This window comes from Phoenix dactylifera, chromosome 2 (genome assembly GCF_009389715.1).
Source record: "Phoenix dactylifera cultivar Barhee BC4 chromosome 2, palm_55x_up_171113_PBpolish2nd_filt_p, whole genome shotgun sequence".
Lineage (NCBI taxonomy): Eukaryota > Viridiplantae > Streptophyta > Magnoliopsida > Arecales > Arecaceae > Phoenix > Phoenix dactylifera.
This window is the reverse complement of record NC_052393.1, coordinates 7178510-7198300: the sequence shown is the minus strand read 5'-3', so window position 1 is coordinate 7198300 and position 19791 is coordinate 7178510. Positions and strand designations below refer to the sequence as shown.

At 43.6% G+C, this 19791-nt stretch overlaps 2 protein-coding genes across 2 annotated transcripts; one reads left to right on the top strand and one right to left on the bottom strand.

Annotated features, from left to right (window-relative positions):
* Positions 1-475: 475 nt before the first annotated feature.
* LOC103703578 (10 kDa chaperonin 1, chloroplastic-like) lies at positions 476-7209 on the top strand. The gene is made up of 6 exons (XM_008786485.3): positions 476-725; positions 839-889; positions 2655-2720; positions 2808-2855; positions 5972-6001; positions 6878-7209. The coding sequence occupies exons 1-6, from the start codon at positions 561-563 to the stop codon at positions 6944-6946; spliced, it is 429 nt and encodes a 142-aa protein (XP_008784707.2). The 5' UTR covers positions 476-560; the 3' UTR covers positions 6947-7209.
* Positions 7007-10926, bottom strand: LOC103703609 (peroxidase 60). Its single transcript, XM_039119404.1, has 4 exons — positions 10693-10926; positions 10200-10379; positions 9944-10103; positions 7007-9300 (listed from the first exon to the last, which is right to left on the bottom strand). The coding sequence occupies exons 1-4, from the start codon at positions 10909-10911 to the stop codon at positions 8882-8884; spliced, it is 978 nt and encodes a 325-aa protein (XP_038975332.1). The 5' UTR covers positions 10912-10926; the 3' UTR covers positions 7007-8881.
* Positions 10927-19791: the final 8865 nt, after the last annotated feature.

Sequence of the window (19791 nt, the reverse complement as noted above, 5' to 3'; positions counted from 1 at the left end):
GTTCAATTCATCATAGGCATTGATAATGAAAAATCATATAAAGCTGATTATCGCGATGCAACTTATTCAATTATAGGGACAGTCATGTAGTGAAAATAGCAGTAGTTATTTAAAACTTACAATATTTACCGCAATATACATTTTTTAAAGTTCAAATATTTTAAAGTTATTTGGAGCAAATGATGTATGATGAACAATTAATCAGACGGATAATATTTTTTAAATAATCATTCATTATTTCTAATCATGATTGCAAATGTGGGCTATTATTGTTATAATATTAATCCCCAAATAATTCAACTATAGAGCTCAGTCCATAACTAGCCCGGCCCAGTATTCTGAGGTATGCTCCCCAGCCTGAAACCTTGCTAATTCTGGGCCCGGCCTAGCCCGGCCCATTATCATTCCTCACGTGTCGAACTATCTAGAACCGCCGGGATCTTTCTTGAAATCCCAATAAATCGGCATTCGGAAGTCACCGGCCCTCGCAGCCTCCAGATACTCAAATCCAATCATAGCATCTCAAGCTACTCTCCCATTCTTCTCCCAGCGCCCCGTCCATGGCGTCGTCCCTCCTCTCAGCCGCCAAGTCTTTTCTCCACCCGTCTCACCCTCAGACCCCTCCTCCCCTTCCTCTTCGCGCTTGCCCTACCTCTAACTGGAGGCTCCCTTCCTCGCGAAGGGCCGCTCTTAGGGTCGCCGCCCAGAAATGGGAGCCCTCCAAGGTCTGTATTCCAACCCCCCCGCCCCCACCGCCCCCCCCATCCTCCTCTTCTTGTTTCATTCCATTTCCTCTCAGTTTGACTGTCTTCGCTTATGCATTCTTTTTTGAGCCCAGGTCGTTCCGCAAGCTGATAGAGTTCTCATCCGCCTGGAGGAGCTCCCCGAGGTTCCCCTTTTCTCTAATATCGTATTATATCTCCGTATTTTCCTATTATTTCTTTCATTTTTTTTCTTTTGCAGTAATCACATGTTATCCTGCTAATGGGTAGGCGACAAATACGCCAAGGATGTTTCTAATGTGGGAAAAATTCGTGTTTTCTATCGTAAAAGACAACATAATGAGTATCCTTTAGAGTAGAAATCGTCCATGAAAACAGTTGATGGCGGTCTACTCTTTCGCGATCGTCTTAAGGTACACTTCAACAAGATGAAACAAGGGCGAATCCGAACTAGTCTGAGTCCAAATGCAGAAGGAAATAATATCGTATAGCATTCTAAAATATAGGGGATGAATGTGATGGGAATTCTCTCATTCTTCTCATACTTCTCATCTCGAATTGGCCTCCGATGCTACACTATGATCATCTATTTATAGGTTTCAGAAGGGTGAGAGACAAAAAATTTGATGCTTAAGAAGCATCCCTCCATGCAACTCTTTTAATGAAAGGCATACCCATTCATTAAGAATGGCCTCAAGAAGAAAGGATGCATCTATTTGTAGAATAACTACTATTCACCACGAGATGCATCTCCTCGGGACATCCCCATGTTAAAATCAACAAAAAATAAAATAATTAAAATTTTGAATCACTAGAAAATTGGAATCAGAAATTACACATTATAAAATTCCAACATATAATGTTTCTTGGTTGATGCTTTATTAGTCATGGCTTCATTTTGATAACCAAACTCGAATTTTTGTGCATTTATGCATTTAGAATCTTATTATTCTCAATACAGCTCTGTTTACAATTCAGTGACATGTCTTATTGGTGTAGCAATATGTTTAATCCACCATGTATTCTCATGGTAGCTTTTGTTAGCTACATTGCTGTTGAGTTATATATCCTACTAAATTGGAGATATATGGACCTGCAAGATTTTTAATCTACCATATAATAACCCCGAGTTAAATAATGTAGAATTTGTTTGCTTTAAGGTTTGGAGTATTTGTTGTGCGTGGGCAGATGAACAACAGCCCATAGTCATACCTGACCTGAAACTGGAATATCCGAAAGATGTACCTAACCTCAAGGTTAAACCTTTTTATCTCTCCAACCTAATCAACCACCAGCTTGTGGTCTACTATGAGCTCTAAATACTAATGTTCTCGTTATCCTGTGCATGGTGCTTGGGAGTGTGGAGTAAGGATTACTTTCCTTCAGTCAAGATGCATTTATGGCTGGCAACTTGAAGGAAACTATTGGTGCAAGATGCTTCAGAAGAAGAGTAAACCTTTTGATTAAAAATGAACTTGACCTTGTCCAGGTTCTACATAAGTCCAACTATAATAGCTTTACATGTTTCAGGTTCCGATTATAATTGTGTCAATCTGAGCATGATTTTGATTGAAAGCTTTTGCTTATATGCTAAAGATTCTTAACCATCAATGGATGGATTTTTTTTCCAAGTTGTCTCCTTCAAGGGGGGCGGCAGAAGGGGGGGAAGCAAACTCTATTCTCAGCTATGCTGAAACCTGCTTGTAGTAATTAGACTATAAAACTTCTGCTCTAGAAGTTGAACTACCAAAGTCCATCCAACTAAGTTGTCAGCCCTGTGTCAGGTTGCAAACAAGATATGAATTATGCAAGTTCTGAAGTGAACTTAGAGTAATGTGTTTGTTCTCCATGATATCACTCAATATATTCGACTGAAACATTCTTTATTTTTTGGTCAATATATAAAATAATAGAACAAATTATTTGGTACAGAAATCTGCAGGTGGAGTCTTGCTGCCAAAATCAGCTGTTAAATTTGAACGGTATCTAATGGGTGAGGTGAGGAACAAAAGAAGCATCGAGTTACATTTCTGTAAGCCACCAGCATAAATGATCAATCATCAATGTCACATTTCTTTTTGACAGATTCTGTCGGTGGGTGCTGATGTTGCCCAAGTGGAAGCTGGAAAGAAGGTACAATTATTGATTCTTTGGCTGTTGATGCATAGCTGATCAAATGATTTCACCATGGTTAAGCAGTTTTGTTGTTTTGTCAAGATTTGCTATGAAGGGTCATGCTGTTGTGCTGTAACGCAGCATCCTTGATTAAGATTAGGACTTCATCTGTTGTCCATGCACCTATGATCTTGTAGATGTTTGTTTCTTAAAGAAAACAAAAGCTATTTTTAATTTTCGTGTTATGTCCATCTCGTAAAGTTTTAACTGTCTTCTTCTCCCAAGTTTTTTCACAAGAGCATGCCTTTTAGTAGTTTGTTGCTTTAACAGTTTTTTGATAAGACCATAAATTACATGAATAAGCCATCAATTTTCAAATTTTCATAAATTAAAAATGCTCGAGAAGTTTAATTTGGAATGATTTTGCACCCCTTGAAGCTCAATTTCTTCATATTTTTATAACACATGCATACTACCGAAGTATGAAATTTTGTTTCACCTTTCATCCTTTGCTGGCACTTATGTACTAGATATGTCCGATCAAACATCTGTTTTGTCCTCTTAATGGTAACTCCATTGCTGAATCGCCGTTCATATGCATTGACCTGGAACTGCTATTCTGTTTTTAAGAATTGCGATATTCACATGACATCCTGTGCTATGATAGTGGGGAGTTTGTGAAGTTTCTTCTTTTCCTTTTTTTTTAATTGAAAAACTCTTAAGAAATCTAAGATTTTGAACATTGATGCCATATACATGATGAAAGCATATTTAATGGATTGGGAACTGGCCACTAAGCTGCTTGCTAGGTTAAACTTTAAGTTCATATTGGAGTACTAGGATGGGGAAAAAAAGATGGGGGCTTGTTTTTGATGTACATAACTGTCATTTGGTTAAAGAACTTGAATAACATAGAATCAATTAGAGTCATTTCGCCTGCCTAAAAGGAGATCCATTGGTACAATGCTTCCAGAAAACAACTCAACCTGTTTGTTGCATTTGTCAGAAAAATCACAATTTCTTTCTAAATAATTCCACCTTCTTAGCATGGTGTTTTAGTGCTTGCTAGTGTCTTGCAAGCTCTGAGCTGCCTTTGAAAGTATATTTGAACTCTCTAATTAGATGGAATAAAGGAGGTTTAAAGTTATAAGCAATGTTTCAGTCAACTGCTGAAAGCATACATCGGGAAGGAACAAGTAGCGAGCATATAGAAGGGCTTGATTTTGTTTACGGGATGGGTAGTAGCATGGTCTGCCGAACTGATCGGAACCGGTCGGTTCAGGCTATCTCGAATAGGTGCCGACAACTACTGGTATGGTTCGGCTGTGAAAATTGGTACTGAACCGAAACTGGTGCGACCGGCACCGGTAGAAGCGGGGAAGAAGAGGAGGAAGAAGAGGAAGAAAGAAGAGAAGAAGAAGAGGGGAAGAAGAAGAAGAAAGAATATAAGAAGAAGCGGGAAAGAAGAGAAGGTAAGTACCGAAAAAAGGAGGACCTCTCTTCCTTGCTCGTGGGCGGGACCTTTCTTCCTTCCTTGCTCGCGGGAGAACGGGGGGGAACCGGGAAAGAGAGGAAGAGAAGAGAGAGGGGAAGAAGGGTTCGAGAAGAAGAAGAAGGGGAGGGAAAAAAAATAAAGGGAGAAAAAAAACCCCGCGTGCGGGGCTGAGTGGGGAATCAGGCACGAGTGGAAAACTACGAGCTTGCTCGCGCCCACTCGCAGGGAACCATGCCCGCACGTGATTCCCCGCGCTGCCTCGATTCCCCTCACGAGCTCGCCGCGCGGGGCAGCGAGCCCATGCAGGCTGCCCCGCGTGGGCTTGAAATGCCGCACAATGCCACTCTATGGTAACGCGTGGGCGCGTGCGCGTCCACGCATCGGACCCGTGTTTTTTTTTCCTATCTCGACCGGACCGAACTGGTACCGTACCAAAATCGGTCTTCATCGGTACTATCGGTGCCGCAGACCTTGGGTAGTAGTTTTCCACAAAGAATAAATATCTCTTTAGAAAGGTACATGAGGCATTATCAGTTGATTTCCACAAAGTAGTAGTTTTTGGGTGATTGGGTGTAGCAAATTGATTTCTGTAAGAGCTTGAAATGGAAAGCTTCCTTTGAAACTGCAATTTTGGCGTTGCCATATATTCACCGAATCAGAGGTGGAAGAATACTCGAATATGTCAATGCATATACTCTCTGTAGGCAGTACTTCTGTGACTGAAGTGGCAATTCATGTCAGTTTCTGGTATTGCATTTGCATATCGAGGAGGGTTAAAAAAGCAAGGCTTTGAGGGTAGGATGATTATGTCTGCTCATAACAAGCTTTTACGAGAGAATATAACTGTGAAACCCTGATTGTTCGTTATGATTGTGAAGCCCTGGTTTTTCATTACTTGAAATCCTTTAGCCTGGTCTTGAGTTGAGTATTGTCAGTGTTATCATGGCTTCCCATCGACAAATTTGTATGTTGGATCTTTTGAATAAAAAAAAGTTGTCACTGGCATGCTTTGCATGTAGGAGGGAGGTGGACATTGGTGAATATGGCCAAAATTGTGAGAAAGCTCCATTTTTTTTAAAAAAAAATCAAGATGCCTTGGTATGTCGCACTGATTAGCCATGTCCTTCACGATGGTTGGTCACCTTGGTTTTCGGTATGCTGGAGTGTTTTTGTCTCTTGAAAAGTTCAAGGTGTCACGTTCTGTCCTTTTTCAGGAGAGTTGGTTAGTAGAAGAATCCAGTTAATTGGCTGCTTATGCCATAAGATTAAGGTGACTAGGACTGTTACTCAAGGCAAAATATTTTATTTGTGCAAATGAATCCAGTTAATTGGCTGCTTATGCCATAAGATAGAACTTGCAGTATCAAGTATTGCTGATGTTACATAAAATATATACTCAAAAGAGTATATTTCCTTAGAGGAAGCTGTGTTCTTGTTGGAATTTTTATTAGCTGCATCTAGCTTACCTGCTTTATAATGCTTCTGTATGCTGCCTGTTACTCAAGAAGGTCTCTTGTAATTTCCTTGGATCTTTCATTTTTATTGTGAATGCTTCTTTCGTGTCCTGGTTGTGTCCTTTCTGCTTTGCCTGTGATATTTTATTTTGACTGGTGTGTGGCTAATGCTCTTTTTACTGCAGGTCCTTTTCTCGAATATCAATGCATATGAGGTAAGTGTTATTGCTGCAAAGAAAGGCATTCCTTTGTTGTGTATCTCATGTTTTTATTGAATGCAAATATCTAGCAGACATGCAGCTAAGTGCTGCAGCCTGCAAGTAATGTAGCATTCAGATTGATGACTTGTTTACTCGAATTTTAAGTTGTGGCCGGAAACTTGTGGAACGAGGCATTGCTCGTCGGCCAAACCTGTATTTTCTCCAACTCACAAGTATAGGGTTAGATAGAGATGCGTTGGCCACATTTTTATGTGGTGGTTCATAGTTGGATTCTGTACATGCCCATTCACACCTAGGTATCTTTAGTGTCGCTAATAGGCAATTCTTGAATATTTAAAATTCAAAATTTTCTTCTTCATCAAAAAAAAAAAAATCAAATTTTCTTAAAATTAGAAATCCTGCCTGTAAAGCAGGTCTCTTTATACAAGTCATCCCCAGTCTTTGGATTATTTTTGCTGTTCTAATTAAAACTTGTTGCTGATCTAATTAAAAGTTGTCCTTGATGCTCGTATCCTGTATAAATATGAACTGCAGTTTCAATTTTTTGCGGAGAAATTTCGTGAATATAATGATATCCTGGACTTATGGGCTAGTTAATATTCTGACAAAAAGAAAAATCTAACATTAAGTTTTCTACCACTGGTCAACATGCGGATTAGAGCCCTGTTCTGAAGCAAGAAAATTTTGTAGCTCTAATTCTTTATGCAGAAGGGAAAGTACTGCACAAATAAACAGTCAGAAATAGATATCATTAAGCGTTCACAGTAACAGATCTTTGTTTCGGTAGACTGCCTATTACAAATGAACTAGAATTTATACCCATGGCAGCTGAATACTTGGGCTCTAATTGCCTCTGATATGTGCGTGCAGGTGGATCTAGGAGCAGATGTGAAGCATTGCTTCTGTCGAGCGGGTGATCTTCTAGCTGTGGTTGAATAGTTTTTTAGCAAATTTCTTATAGGCAGTTCTGCCTTGCAACGGCATGGGGCATTTTTCTTCTTTTGGGGTCACTTATTGTTGGGGAGCGTGTGGTTCATTATGCATGTCCTTAGTTATGAAATTCACTGGCAAATTTTGGCAGCCCAATTTGGTTCTGCTGCATTGTCACTTGCAGCTGTTTCTAATCAACTGTTAAATGCTGCAGCACAAATTATTTATCAGTGAGCATAACAATGTCTAGAAATGCTTGTGTTTGTTCAATCCACTTGCAAGTGCTAGTGCAGGCTGGCTTGTTCTTTTTAATTTTTGTGTTTTTTTTTTGGATTTTTGAGCCTGTTTGTGGTGCACATGGTGATTAGATCAGCTTGAAAAATTCATGTGCGGACCTGGTTTAAGCTTGCCAATGACCATAATTTTTTGGTGGTGTAAGCCTCTGAATCAGAGAGTGGTGGTTTGTAGTGGCTTCTTCACAATAAATCCATGCATTCAGCATAACATTACATGATGTTATGTTAATAAAGCTCTACGGTAGTTCTGTAGGGATTTGATGAAACTGGTCTGATCCAAACTCTTTGGAGTCCTGCAAGCTATGACCTGAGGTGGGTGACAGCTGCTGAGTCTTCTCTCTTTCGGACAGACAACGAGCCCTTACAGGTTAGATTTATAGCAATGTCAGTTTCTAGATAGTTTTAGGGACCTTGGGATTGTGGAAACAAAATTACAAAGGACTAAATGGATCCTGCATTAAGCTCTCAATCATAGGGGGTTGGACGGGTTGAATCAAGTATCTCGATCATTATTCAATTATAACTCTATGCTGTGGCAGCAGAAGGCACCGTTCGTTCATATGGACGACAACAAAAGAAGTAGAAAAAGAACTAATGAATTGAATTAGGGACTTGGTAGCAATTTTGGTAGATGCAACCCATCAAGGGAAAAGCTCTATGAGTGGTGGAGCCGACTGATTCCTGATTCCAGTCGAACCAGATAGCAACAGATTCTCGTGGCTATTGGAATCCTATCCAATGGCAAAAGCAACCTTTCACTTGATATAAAATTTTGATCACCATAGAAAGATCAGAATACTATCATGAGAGAATACTTCACGTCTAAGATCACACATTCCACCTATCCTCTGTAAGTATTAGTTTAGTGAAATTCGAAGCTAAGTTTAAGGGGGTTGTGTCATGACTTTTTTGCTGCAGGAAAGCTCGATGCATCAGCGAGAAAGACAGACATGGTTGGACCACAACTAAGTTTTCTATCTGAACTGGACAAATAGAAGTTGCCAGTTGCCAGTTCCCAGTTCCGACAAGCCTTAATAAGTTGAGCTGCTTGAGAATGACTTACTGCTGAGCTGCAGCAAAGCCTAGTTCAATATCATTATAATGGTAGACCACCTTCCCTCAGGATGTCTCATCAAGAGTGCCATAAGGCCAGATGTGAAATCAGCTGGCCAAATCAAAAATTCCATTACGCAACAGAACACTAGACGATCTATAATGAGATGATTAATTGCTCTCCTTATTTGGAACAGCATTAGGTGAAAGAGTCTTTTTTATCTATAGATGGTGTCACCAAATTGGAGCCAGATTAGTCTAAGCAAGAAATGCGCATAAGATTAATTGCAATGTGCTTTCTTACCATACAAATCTCACCTCATCAAAATTAGAGAACAATGGTGAGAATCATTTTGATGGTTGCTTCATGAAGTTGTCATTTATTAAGGTTCAAACAAACAAATATTGCTGATGGTTAGTCCACCAACATTGACATTTGTATAGATTCAAAGAAACAACCCTCAAACTCAAACACGAAAATTCTTCTCTCAGAAACTCGAACTTGAATGTGCTGACAATTCAAGAAAAAGGAAAATCAGAGATAAATGTAACAACAGAAAATATTGGAACAAGAACGCAAACTTCACACTAACAATTAACGCTTGTTGATAGCTCGGCAGGATTTCCTTATTTCTCCTTGCGTTCCAGTAAGGACTTGGATGGTGCCCATCTTGACCATGGCGTAGTTGAATAGGGTTGGGAAGTTGGATCCATTAGCTTGCCATGAAACTATGTATTTGGTTGCAGAGTCCAAAGTCAACTTTTGGTCGATTTCAAGGATGCCTTTCTTCATCATGAGTTGCTTGTAGTAACTGTTGTCCACTTTGTTTGCACTGGACCAGTTCTGATCGAGGTTGATCGTGCTATTCCCTGATGCTCCATTCGCAGGGCATCTAAGTTTCAGCGCCATAACTAGGGCAGGATTCATGGTAGGATCAGCTTTATTCGTTCCATTGAAATTGTAGAGGCGATTCATGACAAATGCACAATGAGTGACTCCAACAGTATGACCACCTATAATAGCTTTCAATTATCATTTGATGCTTGAGTCATAAATAAGATGTGAGTTATTATTTAGAGTACTCGAGCAAGATACACAGTTTAATTGCTGAGACAGAGATACAAAGTATAATTGAAGAAATAAAATTAGAAATCACACACATATACACACAAAAGAAGCATATGTAAGAACCTATCTGACAACAAAAGTAGCAATATGGTTGAGAAGTTCTTTTGAATATGTGATATGCTTGTGGGTGAGAACTGAAGGTGAAAATAAGAAATAACATTAGACCAAAGTGATTTGAAAGTTCTCACGAACTAATTTTTCATTCAATGATCAAGGGTAATAACACAAGAAATTTGGATCACATCCACCTTAGGATTTGGATTTGGTTCTCTTCTACTACGCAGCTTGAGTCAGGTCCCACCCTGCAAAGTAGGCCTCATGAGGTCCAAGCCAATAAAACAAAGCCACATCCTACAGTGGATGCCACTCTAGAATCTAGCAATGCAAATAGATCGGCAAGGCCTATGTACCCTGCCCTCACGAGTTTTCTATTCAAGTAGACAAGATGTGCGAAGCTTGTATATCTGATCCCACTTGTTACCTAGACTGCATGATTGTTTAATGATCTCTAATGCAGAAGAAGAGTACCTAATAGAAGAACCATTTCAACTGTACCGAGTCCCTTCCTTTTAAATGCGTCGATCGCCTGCGCCACTGTTGCTGAAGGAGATGGGAGATTCACGTTACCGGCAAGCGAGACCTTTCCATCCCTCCTTCCCGTCGGTAATTCATACCGCAACCCTCCACCCTAATGTCACAAATAATCCAACAACAATAATTTCATTACCTTGATAAGAAAAAGAAATTACCTCATTAGCTTGGCATGTTTGCACAGCTTAATTACCAATGCAACTGCATCCCTTGTCGCTGCGACAATGATATCCGCACATGAAACTACACCAGGGCAGGCCTTCTCCAATGCAGCCTTAGCTTCGTCGACGATGTCGTAGCCCCTTACACTCAGGTTTGGAGGCGCAGTCTTCTCACTCGAGCGTCCATCCAAAAGTATCGATGCATCACACCCCTTCACTCATAAAATATCCATAAAAAATTAGCTTGATTCGGTGCAAAAGCACAGTACATAAAGGAATATTAGCACACCACTAGCTTGCAACCGGTGGTAATCTAGGCTTAGTCTGAAAATCTCTTGCATATAAAGCCGGCAGAGCTGGCCTAGTTCATGCAATAAACCGCCAACTTGTTCCAGCTGTATGCGATCACCTTTATAAATCCTTATTCAGCAATATATAGTTTCCATCCAGGATAAATTCTAGTAGTTCAGCCTAGTTTCTATTAATTCTCTCGTTAAAAACCAAGTAGAGAGAATAAAGACTTACGTTAACAAAGCAGTCATGGAACTGCATTCGGAGGAGAGCAGCGACGATGGTGGGGTCTCTCCTGAACCGAGCGGTGACAACGCCTCGGATGATGGCCTCGACGTCACTCCGGCCGCATTTTCCTTTGTAGAATCCCCATTGCAGCGCGCCGTGACAGGTGGTGCTGAGTTTTAGCATTATAAGAGCAAGGAGGATGGCGGCGAGCATGGAAGACTTCATCTTGGTCGGCGAGGAGAGTGATGCGATTTGTGAGACCATGGCATGTCTTTAAGCTCATTTATAGGGGAAGGAGACAGGAGAGTGAGCATGGACTTCTAGTTTAATAAAAATTTGATAGTTGTCAAGTGGCATACTGGAGCACACGAATTGCAAGCGATAATGCCATCACGTCTTCTAGGTTCAAGACTTGCTGAGTTCGGCAATTGGCTTCGTGCTCCCAGCGAAGGATGGGGGATGCTCCGCTGACATTAAGCCCTTCATTCGAATCACCAGGACACAACTTAAACTTCAAATTTCAGACGGTAGTGTTTACTTGGTCAACTTCATCCAAGTAACTAATCAAAATCTTCTCCAACTTCTTCGACCAGAAGAAAAACCTCCTCGAACTTCATGCTCGTAAGTTCTTTGAGAAGGTCATCATTCTCGATCTTTCTAAAAAGTCATCAATGTAAGTGTGAGAATAATTTTAGAGATCACATAACAACCTGCATCACTCATAATATTTTTCTTTATCAGCATAATTCTGTGTCAACCTATATTAGTTTTTTTTATTAGCATAATTTTATTAGAGTAATTTTAGGGATCATATGACTACTGTATCACCTATAATATTTTTTATCGTTAGTGAGATCCTATATTAAATTATATTATTTTTTATGTATAGAGTCTGTACACAAGTATATATAACCCCTGAGATGTACAGAATATGGAAGAACTGAAAAATAAAATCACTTTTCTCTCTCTTTTTCTTTTGTTTTCCTCTTCTTCTCCAAATATTTTAACATAGTATCAGAGCTACCGATCATGTAACCTGCTGTAATCATCTCTTCTGTCTTTATTATAGTCGTCGTCGTCGCTCGCAGATCCTCTGTTTCTTCTGTCTCATTTGGGGGATAGTCGGGGCTCCGATCTTGGTGGCTTTCTAAGCCTCTTCTTCAAATCTGAAAGAAATTTAGCCTTTTCTTTTTCTTCATCTTTACTGTAATCCAAAAGAGATGCCGACCCTGGCCTGTGTAGGCACTGCAGTCGCCCCTCTTGGCTGCGCCCTTGCCTAGGATGGCTCTCTTCCCATGCCGGGACCATTTTCTAGCAGTGCTGCGATGGCGGCAGCCCTCGAACACGTCTCCCTCGCAGTCCACACGCCTCGCACTAGCCAAGCCCACCTCGTCACCTCCGAGTGATGGAGAAATAGAGAGGGAAGATAGGGAATCCCTAACTTCCCATCTTTGAGAGGGGAGATAAGGAATCCCTAACTCCCCATCCTCTCTTCGATCTGATTCCACCCCTCAAATTTGTCCATTGCTTTGAGTTCTCCATGGATCCTTGGCAGCATAGTCTACGATCGCCGGTACCTCCTCCTTCACCGAAAAGCTCAACAATGACAGCAAACTCGACGACGGCGAGACCGAGAAGGCCGACCCGGCGTACACCGCCACGACTACAGTTGCAGTCTTCAGACCTCCAGCACCGATCTACTTCGAGACCATCTTCGAGTCCAACCCCATCCTCCCCGTCTTGAACACTGCCGCCTCTGGCTTTTTGAAAGCGTCCAGTGGCTCTCCTCGCTTCAGGATCATCACCGATCATGCTGCGGGGTGTTTTTCTTCGCCGATCTTGGCCGGCTTGATGGAGTTAAGCTCCATGAGTACCCACTTCCGGTACTCCTATTCCTCCATGTCGATGACCTCCTCCTATACAGCCTTATCTGGTGAGGACACGCCAACGCCATCAAAGATGAGGGGGTTAAGCTTTCTGAGCACCCACTTTCGGTACTCCTGTTCCTCCGTATTAGTGACCTCCTTCTTTATAGCCTCTCGGGCAAGGACACACCGACGCCACCGAAGATGAGGAAGTTAAGCTCCCTAAACACCTGCTTCCAGTGCTCCTGTTCCTCCTTCGAGGTGGCCGGCATCGACGCCTAGGGGAAGCCGTGGAGGTTGGTAGTGGTGGCCATGAAGGCCTCCATCATAGAGGCATTGTCATTGGTCTACAGGTTCATCTAGGGCGCGATAGTGCTCGGACTCCGTCACATCAACTGGATCCGGCCGGCGGGGTAATCGTGGTATCCTCAACTCCGGGACGGAACTAGAGTTGCCCTCGGCTCCTTCATCACCCAGTTCGAGGTCTCTTACTCTTCTTCTATGGTGCTTTCGTCTACGAGCATTGTCGAGCTTCGGTTTTCTTCTCTTTAAGATCTGTTCCCGCTGCAACTATCATCTTCTTTGTGTCTTCTCGCCGCCGTATCATCAGACAAGCCAATCTGCCACATCGATAGACATGTCAATCTGTCACGTAAGTCAGACAAATAAGTCTGCCATATCGATTTCTAAGTTGTTATGTCAACTCCAAATATGCTACACCAGCTTTTGAGCTACTACTCCAGCTCTTCATTTAGTACATCAGTTTTTCGGTACATTCGTGATCTAATTTTTTTTTTTTTGGTAAAAACTGCAGTTCATATTACTCTAACTTGAGTACAATTCGTGATCTAATTTCTAAACTAAAGTTGGCACGTATAGTACCATCTTAAGTTTGAGGGAGGATGTTAAAATAATTTTAGGAATCACGCAACAACCTGCATCACTCATAATATTTTTCTTTACCAGCGTGATTCTGTGTTAACCCATATAAGTTTTCTTTGTTGGCATAATCTTGTTAAAGTGATTTTAGGGATCATATAACAACCTGTATCACTTATAATATTTTTCATTGTTAGTGAGATTCTATATCAGCCTATATTATTTTCTATGTATGGAGTCTATACATGAGTATATATAACCCCTAAGATGTACCGAATATGGAGAAACAGAGAAATAAAATCACTTTTTCTCTTATTTTTCTTTTCTTCCGAAAATATTTCAACAGTAAGTAATAACCTAAAAGTGCAATTCTATGGGATCCTATTCTTGTGCATATGGAAGGTCCTCCTTCCACATGGCATGGGGGTTTTAGTATAAATTCTGAGATTTAGTGTGATATATGAGGGGGTTAGTATGCTGAAGATTTGTAGTGATTATAGAATGATTCTGGGAACGAGGAACCTTTATTTATACCACTTCAGTAGTAGTTCATTAATATACTCTCTTTGTTTGGATTAGGTGTAATATTAGCCTGCAGGCATGAGATGCAACGAACTCTCAAATGTTGAGGCCTTTCGGCTTAATTTATGATTGTTTTTTTAATAACTGCTGGCTGGTGCTATTCCAGCTGTTATGATATCTCCCTACCTACGACATATTGTGCATATTTTTACCAGAGTGATGCTACAGGGACAAATCTTGGTAAGAAGAGAGAGCCCCTCACAGCTGGCTTTCCATGTGAGAATTCACTGGAAGATCGGTGTGAGGCATCGATGCTCTTATTAACACAACCCTGGACCTTCTTGTTTGGCGCAGCTTCTGGGTCCCAAAGTGTTTTCCATTTTCACCATATCAACTGTGAGGCTTCTTGTGTGCCTTTGAGAACTTGAGGGGTATAAAATATTTTAATAATATAATACAAGTATTTTGCTAGTCAAAATTAATTACAAATGACATACAATGGTATTTTAAAAGCCTACACGTTTTCGCTCCAAGTCTTCAAAATATAAAGAACAAAATTATTTATCCAAGTATTATTTTTATATTAAAAATTTATTCTACTCTACCTAGAAGAATCTTATTTGCCATGACCTTCCATTGGATTTGTTAGCCAGAGTCTTGGCGAGGATATGGTGTACCAACAGTTCCTATTGCCATAAATATTTATTCTACGTTACTGGAAAATTTACAGGAAAATCTACATATTAATATTGGACACTGGCCATCAGCACCTACGAGTAAATCTCTAGTTTGGTTTGGTCACCATATCCTAATAGTTAGAATAAATCAATTAATACTTGCATACATATTGATAATAAATCCCAGCACGTACGCGCATCATGCGTGTGATGGGCAGGAAGGCCCACAGTGGGACGCCTGCCCCTCAACCAGCGAGCGCGCCCACCAGGCCGCGCGAGCAGCAGGCTCCGAGCGGGCCTGCTGGTGGGCCAGCGGACCTCGGGCCCGCGGTCTTCGGGTTTGGTCCCTTTCGATTTAGCCCCACTTGCAGGGGGACGAACCCAGCAAGTAGGCACGATGTGACAGACTCGGGGACATACGGACTACAGGTGTTCGGGCCATTAGGAGCACTGAGTGTGCTTGGGCTGGCGGACCCCATCGAAGACCCAGCACAAGGATCATCTACAGTGTTCTAGTTTGGTTCTCCGCCCCAAGCAGGGGAGAGATCCAGGTTAGAAAGCCCTCCGACGGGTTATGGAGTCATATTAGGCCCTCCGCAGGAGTCTGGCCCGGGCGAGTGTGACCTGTACGGAGGGGCCCATGAGGCAGGGGACCGGACAACGGTCAGCCACCCCGAGGCAGAGTAGCTGGCTCAAGCCTCCCGGGAGGTGGTATCTCGGGGGGACAGTAGGGAGAGCAGTGATGACCGGATTGCGGTCGTAGGATCCACTAGTAGGTCAGCGGTGGATCATCCGACGGTGGTACAGAGAGTCCAAGCGTCAGTTATGCGGGCTGTTTCTGGAGCAAGTGAGGATGACGGTCAGCGTGGGGGGACGTATCCCGAGGTAGCGCTGAACCCGATGGCCCGGGGGTGGATGAGCTTGTGGCTGACCTCTTAGATTTTTCCCCATGAAGATTCTAGCATGGATTGTAGAGGGGCGCGCAAGCCGTCTTTTATGCCGTCATTCAGGAGGTTAGTGTAGGTCAACAGTTCAGAGATCTGCTTTCTTTGTGAGACGTGGTTGTTCGGCAACGGACTTCATCGAGTATAGCGCCGCTTGGATGCCGACTGGGAGTCCTATGCCATAGACCCCCAAGGGTTGTCAGGGGGTATTTTGGTATTGTGGAAATGGAGGGTGGCGACAGTGGATGTCTTCCACAACTGTTCCCAACAAGTTATCATGATTGTTACAGAACTTAATACTGCTCCGTGGGTATTATGTGGGGTGTATGCGAGCACCAATCATAGGAATATGAGAGTCCTCTGGGACAAGATTACTAATCTAGTTGCCCAGGGTTTTCCAACTACGGTGGTAGGTGGCTTCAATTGTATTCTGAATGCAAGTGAAAAGAGAGGAGAACGACCCTTTACCGATACAATAGACCAGAGAGAGTTCTGTGATTTTTTATCGCGGAACGGCTTAGTGGATCTAGGTTTCTTTGGACCGCGATTTACCTGGTGTAATAACCAGTCTGGCAGGGCTAGGGTTTGGGAGCGGATAGACAGGGCTACTGCGACCCCTGATTGGATCATCCGATTTCTTACCTATCAGGTCAGACACTTATCCCACATTGAGAAGGTGTGGTTGTCTTACCCTCAATCCTGGAACATTGTTCAGGAGGCATGGACTTTGCTGGTGCACGGCAATGCCATGCAGAGGGTATCGCGAAAGTTGGAGCTAACTAAGAGGCGGCTCCGCTGTTGGAACCGTGAGGTGGTGGAAGATATTTTTAGGAAGATGGAAGTGGTTAAGGTCGCCATTAGCGACCTTCAAACTAGAGAAGATCAGGAGGGTGAGCTTTCAGAGATTGACATGATGCGCCTACGGGGGCTACTTGCTAATCATCCCTCGTTACTACACTAGCATGAGATCTTCTGGAGACAAAAGTTCAGGATCCAGTGGGTCAGAGAGGGAGATCGGAATACCAGATTCTTCCACCGGATGACGGTTATCAGAAGGCAGAGAAACGCGATTCGTTCCCTGCGAGATGGGACAGGTCGGCAAGTGGAGGGGGAGTCAGAGGTCAGTCAGGTATTGCTTGATATTTCGGTCCAGATGGATGGAGGATAGGGATTCTGGGGATGTCGGCCAGCTCCCGAGGGAAGACACGCAACTCGGAGTGTCATAGAACGCACTCTTGGTGCGGCCTATGATAGGGAAGGAAGTGCAAGAGGCGGTCTGGCCCTGGCAGGGGACAAGGCTCCAGGGCCAGATGGCTTTCTAACTTTTTTCTTTAGGAGATATTGGGACATCATCGGGGTTGCGGTGATGGAGGCAGTGCGGTATTTCTTCAGTCAGGCAATAATGCCCGATGACTGGAAAGCTACCTTTGTCACGTTGATACTGAAGTGCCACGATGCGAGGGAGCTTAGCCACTTTAGGCCTATCAGCTTGTGTATAACCCTTTATAAAGTTGTGGCAAGGATAATGGTAGGCAGGATGAAGCATCTGCTGCCAGGCCTCATCTGCTAGGAGCAAGGTGCTTTGTGGGAGGTAGGAATATCTCTGATAATGTCATGCTAGCCTAAGAAATGATGTGGGATCTTTGGCTTGCCTCTAAGCGACAAAGCCTGATGGCTGTCAAACTAGACATGGAACGGGCTTACGACAGAATTCGATGAAGCTTCTTGCGGCGCGCTTTGGAGTGCTTTGGCTTTCATGAGATCTGGATTGAGTGGGTGTTGGGGTGTGTCCGGGGGTCGAGGTTTTCCATCTTGATCAACAGCTTGTCTTCCCCCTTCTTTAGGTCTACTATGGGGCTTAGACAGGGATGTCCTTTATCCCCATATTTGTTCATCATCTGTTTAGATGTCCTATCTCAGGCTCTGCGGGGTGCTTGTTCTAACCGAGAGCTGGAGGCGTTTGTTCCCACCCCAGGGTCTCGGTCTATATCACATTTACTGTTCGCAAACGATTGTCTACTCCTGGCCAGGGTGCGGGCAGCGGATGCACGAGTCCTTAGAAGAGTATTAGCAGAGTACTGCGGAATGTCAGGCAGAAGGTAAACCTCCAGAAGTCAACCATCTCTTTCAACCCTGGCACTGAGCATAGGGTCCGACAGGAGATTCGGGGGATACTGGAGATGCCAGTTCAGGATGGGACCTGGAGCTATCTGGGAGTACCCATTACGGGCAGGAGGTTGCGGGTGGCCGAGTGCTTCGGTCTGGTGCAGAAGATTCAGAGCCGACTGGAGGGCATCTTCGCTCTCTATGATGGGTAGATTGATGCTGATTAGATCAGTGCTAGCTTCCATACCTATCCACTTCATGGCAAACACAGTAGTTCCGAAAATAGTGCTGATGAGGATCGAGCGGCTACTTTGGAGCTTCCTGTGGGGGTCGTTTGGAAGGGGTCATGGGACGCACTTAGTGGCACGGGAGAGTGTCTGCCTACCAGTAAGGGAGGGTGGCCTCGGTGTGTTGTCTCTTGTGGAGAGGCACAAGGCGCTGATTGTCCGATATACAGCTCGATTCATGTTGGAGCTGCAAGGTTTTTAGAGTCAAACCATGGCTGCCAGATATGGCCGGACGAGCACTGTAGGGACGATTCGTAGTAGGCGTCGTTGCTCATTTATGTGGCGAGAGATCGCAAGATACCTGCCCACAGTTGTGGAGAATACTAGATGGTTGATAGGCGATGGACGGAGTATTGATGTGGTTAGAGACCCATGGGTGGGTGCCCTACCTTTGAGACTATGGCTGACTATGGTTGATATTGAGGCAGTGGAGGGACTGCGGGTCTGCGACCTCTTTGTCCCGGGCATGGCTGCTTGGGATAAGGCTAGTTTGGGTCACACCTAGCTGAGAGGGTTCGGTCCCTTCCGATTCCGGGCTATGCGGGTCCGGATACCCGGGTGTGGAGCACGTCATGTAGGACCGGAGTGAGGGTGGGGGAGCTCTCCCGAGTGCTCCGGCCATAGCATGAGCTAGGTCCGGAGTGTGCCTGGGTCTGGCGCCTAGGCCTCCATCCGAGGGTCGCACTGTTCTTATGGAAGGTCGTATGGGATCGGCTTCCGACGAGAGCAGTACTTATCAGATGGGGATTGAGGATGCCCCCTGAGTGCGGGGCATGCGAAGCCGATGAATCGGTGGACCATGCACTGTTTCAGTGCACATGGGCGAGGGCGGCGTGGCATGCGGCAGGGCTGCTATGGGAGGGTTGGTCTTAGGGGGACCAGTTCTTACCGACCATCCGTTGGTAGTCAGGCAACCCATTGACACGCCAAGAGGCGGTTAGAGCGACCTGCACAGCATACCAGATATGGCTGGCAAAGAATGCTCGATCCTTCGGGGAGCAGAGCATGTCGCCAAGGCTCGTGGCGGAGAGCGCCCAGGCAGCAGAGATTAGTCATGTTTCCTCCTTAGAAGAACTTTTGATAGCTCGAGATATCTGGGGTTCCCATTCTGCCTTAGCAGCTTCTCGTACGGTGTTTTTCACCTAGGAGCCCCCACCCCCAAGCTTCCTCAAGGTCAATTTTAATGAGTAAATGCTGGATGGTGGCACAAAGGGTGGAGCGGATTTCGTCATTAAAGATCCGAACTCCAGGGTCGTGGCAGCAGGAAGCTATCAGTTATTTGACTGCATGGTTCTTGGAGCAGAGCTGAGAGCTAGTTGGGGGGATCTTCGACACGCTCAGCGTATGCTCTCAGCTAGTTCAGTCATTTTGGAGGATGACTTGGCTACAGTCATCAGCTGAATCCAGAAAAATCCGAGGACCGGTGCTGCTGACCATTCTTTAATTCGCGATATCTGAATAATGATGAGGGACAAAGGGATGGTCCAGACGAAGCACGTGTTTAAAGAAGCCAACAAAGCTACAGATTGGATAGCTATGTATATGGCTAACCATGCTAATAGTACTCTATGGACGGAGGATGGAAAGCTTCCTCGGGAGCTCCGTGATATTTTGTTTTCTGATTTTATTGGGTGCATCTATATACATGGTGTATAAATCATCCGATGTAGCAAAAAAAAAAGCAATCAAGAATAATATCCAGCCTATTTATGTATCAAAATCCATCGGAGATGCGAAAAAGAAAAGGATAATCTGGCAGTTCACGAAAACATTCGCACTGTTTCAGCTAAAAAAAAAAAAACATTCGCACTGTTTGACCAGTCTT

Excerpts from the sequence above, each read along its gene's own strand:
- LOC103703578 (XM_008786485.3), top strand. The coding sequence starts at position 561 with ATGGCGTCGTCCCTCCTCTCAGCCGCCAAGTCTTTTCTCCACCCGTCT. Across the intron at positions 890-2,654 it reads GCCTGGAGGAGCTCCCCGAG|AAATCTGCAGGTGGAGTCTT; the intron begins GTTCCCCTTTTC and ends TATTTGGTACAG. Across the intron at positions 2,721-2,807 it reads AACGGTATCTAATGGGTGAG|ATTCTGTCGGTGGGTGCTGA; the intron begins GTGAGGAACAAA and ends TCTTTTTGACAG.
- LOC103703609 (XM_039119404.1), bottom strand. The coding sequence starts at position 10,911 with ATGAAGTCTTCCATGCTCGCCGCCATCCTCCTTGCTCTTATAATGCTA. Across the intron at positions 10,380-10,692 it reads TCCATGACTGCTTTGTTAAC|GGGTGTGATGCATCGATACT; the intron begins GTAAGTCTTTAT and ends TTATGAGTGAAG. Across the intron at positions 10,104-10,199 it reads CAAGGGATGCAGTTGCATTG|GGTGGAGGGTTGCGGTATGA; the intron begins GTAATTAAGCTG and ends TTGTGACATTAG.